Source organism: Sceloporus undulatus, chromosome 1 (assembly GCF_019175285.1).
Source record: "Sceloporus undulatus isolate JIND9_A2432 ecotype Alabama chromosome 1, SceUnd_v1.1, whole genome shotgun sequence".
In the NCBI taxonomy this organism is placed as follows: domain Eukaryota; kingdom Metazoa; phylum Chordata; class Lepidosauria; order Squamata; family Phrynosomatidae; genus Sceloporus; species Sceloporus undulatus.
In genome coordinates, this window is record NC_056522.1 from 169,734,105 (window position 1) to 169,737,320 (window position 3,216).

A 3,216-nucleotide genomic window follows, 5' to 3' on the forward strand; every position below is an offset into this window, starting at 1 on the left:
TGGTTTTTTTGTGAGTTTTTCAGGCTATGTGGCCATGTTCTAGAAGAGTTTATTCCTGATGTTTCGCCATCATCTGTGATTGGAATCTTCAGAGAATGCATTCCCTGAAGATGCCAGATGCCACAGATGCTGGCGAAACATCAGGAATAAACTCTTCTAGAACATGGCCACATAGCTGAAAAACTCACAAAAACTATGGAGAAGTTTTTCCTTGGTAATGAAGGTCTCTCAATCCTTCTTCATCAGGGTGGAAAGGAGCGCAGCCAGTGTGTATGTAGGGGGTTTACAGAGGTCACATGTTCAGGATTGGAGACTAGCATGGATGTGGAAAGGGAAAGCGTGGGAGACTCCATCACACTTCTGCTAAATTAATATCAAGTCAAGTTAACGTTTATTGTACTAGCCAAAGGCCATGACAAAATGAGCTTATCAAAAAGCATAAAACATTTAAAACAAAAGGCACAGAATACAAAGGACAAACAATGTCCCAACATTTAGTGTGCAGTTAAAATAGTTAACTGTTAAAAAGGACAAAAAGACACATCTTTCCTGGATATTAGTAAACATATACAATATAATCATGAAATATAATTAATACATAGCATCCCCATGGCAATTTATGGCAATTTTATTTAACTCTCTCTCTTTCTAATCTTTTTTGTAGCCATGGCAAAAAGAGCCACTCATTACAAAATGATCAGTGATGCTGTGTGGTATTTTTAAGGGATCCTGAAAAGATGTTTCATGCAACCCTCATCCCCATCATGGTCTTCAAGGCCACTGGTTCCCCTTGCCTTTCTTGCATGCCAATACTTCCAACATCCTAATTTGTTAGAAGCTATTAATCCCTCTTAGAAGGGGATTCAAGATAGAGAGACAACAATGAACAATGAAGTGCAATAATATTGTTTCGTCAAGTGGGAGGCAGATGAGGAAAGAATTAATTTATATCAGCTCTTCTTTTTTCTTCAGAAGTGTTCAGCTGCATGACAGCAAAAAGAAAGTTAACAAATTGCACAAGTGAGACCAGGATGACTATGAGTGGTGCAAAGGCTTGAAAGAACTGACCAAATGTATAAGAAGTGATTATTTGAAGGGGGTAACTGCAAAGTTTAGGGAACAGGCAAAGAAGTGAGAAGAGCAAAGCAATTTCAGAAAGTCACTGGTGGCCGGTGATAGAAAAATAAGAAAGCAGATTGCAAGGAGTGAGCATAAAAAGAGTGCAGTGCTGAAAGTGGTGTTTTGGTGACCAAGTGGAGGAATTCACAGCAGAGGATTCGAGACACAACAGCTGAATAAGTTATGGTTTATTTCAGGGGAAAACTGCAAGAATCTTATCAGCAAGCTTTGAAATTGCTTTTGAAAATGGTGAAAGCCACAAAAGATGCAGAAGATCTTATCTGCAAGGAGATTGATCTTTGTCTTGATGACAGCTTCGCATCAGGAGATTCAGGAGAAAGTCAGAATATGAGTGGAGAAACAGTACTTGCAAAAAAGATTGCACCTATGGAGAAATGGAGCACAAAGAAAAATAGTATAGTTGGCCAAGGTAAAATAAAGGAAAAATAAAGAATATTTATGTTTTACTGTAGAATCCACTGTCTTATTCATGTCAAATGCTTTTCTGCAGTTTATGCAAAAGGGACAGTTTACCCAATATCCTAAGCAAATTGTATCAATGCAGGACTTAAGCCTCAAAGTCCCTCCCATATCAACTTATCTTTTCTGTAAGTTATTCAAAATTTAGTGGATCCTGGGGTTCACATGCTCTGTCCTTTGTTCCTTCCTCATCACTCACAGAACATAACATATTCCCCTGAACATGAGTGGCATTTGTATATAACAGGAGTGGGGAAGTGCAGAGGGAACAGGGGCCAATTTTCACCCTTTTGCCCACTAGTAGACTGCAAAACTTTGCCAGGTTCCCTAAATTGTTTTTCAAAACTATTTTTCTAGGTGATTTTTTTTCTAACTCCCAAACACATTGGTTTGCTTCCCCTCCAAGCCCCACCATACCTTGAAAATACCAGAAAAAAAGGTAGACGCAGCAAGTGAGTAACTTTATTTTCGGTCTTGCTTTTGCACCCCCCCCCCCAACTTTCTGGTGAGGGATTTTGTGGGATGTGGAATGGCTGGGGCAATTTTGAAGTAGTTTTTGGATCATGGGGGGGACTGAGGACAAAAGAATGCCCAGATTCTTTTTTTTTTTAAAGAAAGAATCTGAGGGCTGTATTTTGCAAACTCCTGAAAAATTCACATATCCCTGCCTTGCATATTGGAAGTATCCCAGAATTGCCTGAAAAATCATTGAATCCAAAATGCCCCATCCCCTTATAGGAAAGTATTGAAAGGGTAGAAGAAAGAAAGAATCCCAACTTTGTAGCAGTTCTAGACTATCTTTGGCCCCATACAGACAGGCCAAAATAAAGCTGCTTCCGGTCACTTTGGAGGTATGGTTCTTAAATGATGCATGCGTCCTAAGAGTCCGGAAGCTGCGCCAAAGCTGTGCTCCAGTCCTTAGGACTGCATCGTGGCTTTGGCATGGCTTCCAGACTCTTAGGACGCATGCATCATTTAAACAGTATACCTTCAAAGTGACCCGAAGCAGCTTTATTTTGGCCTGTCTGTATGGGGCCTTATTTGTAGAATTTCCATCATTTTAAATAATTTCACAAGAAAGTTGAAAAGTCTGAGGTAAAAGGTACCTTTACCTTATAGAAATAATCACATAACTTATTAACAAATTTTCATGTTCCATGCACACTGAATAGCTTTCAAGTGCAATGATATAGCCCTATGGTTTTATTTATTCTTCTTCGTGGTCTCTGCGAATCATACAAATGGGTTTTACTGCGCCTGCGCAGTGCTGCTCGGAACCTTCTGGAATCACTGGGCAAAGTTTACTTTGCAACATATAGAAACTTTTTGGCGGTAACTCTGCCCACCCGTTATAAGGCCCCTGTCTTCCCGCTCTTTTCCCCAGTTCCTTTTTTTCCGCCGTGCTAGCTGCTTCTAGGAACTTTCGCTCGCTCTTGCTTGTTACGGAATCACTTTCACTAGACCTCGGACTGTTTTTGACCACTCTCTTTCTCCCGCCCCGGTAACTTCGGACTTCTTCGGCTTGTATTTTGACTTCGCTTTTGACTCTCCCTCGGATTTGACGACTCGGAAGGATGCCTGCGCCCTTCAAGAAATGTGATGTCTGCGGGGGCAAGG

At 40.7% G+C, this 3,216-nt stretch overlaps 1 protein-coding gene across 1 annotated transcript in view; it reads left to right on the forward strand.

Moving 5' to 3' along the window:
- PCNT (pericentrin) overlaps positions 1-3,216 on the forward strand; it is a 132,152-nt gene that overhangs the window by 39,585 nt on the left and 89,351 nt on the right. The window contains 1 exon segment of the mRNA XM_042471181.1: positions 1,317-1,549. Coding sequence (XP_042327115.1) covers positions 1,317-1,549 — 233 coding nt within the window.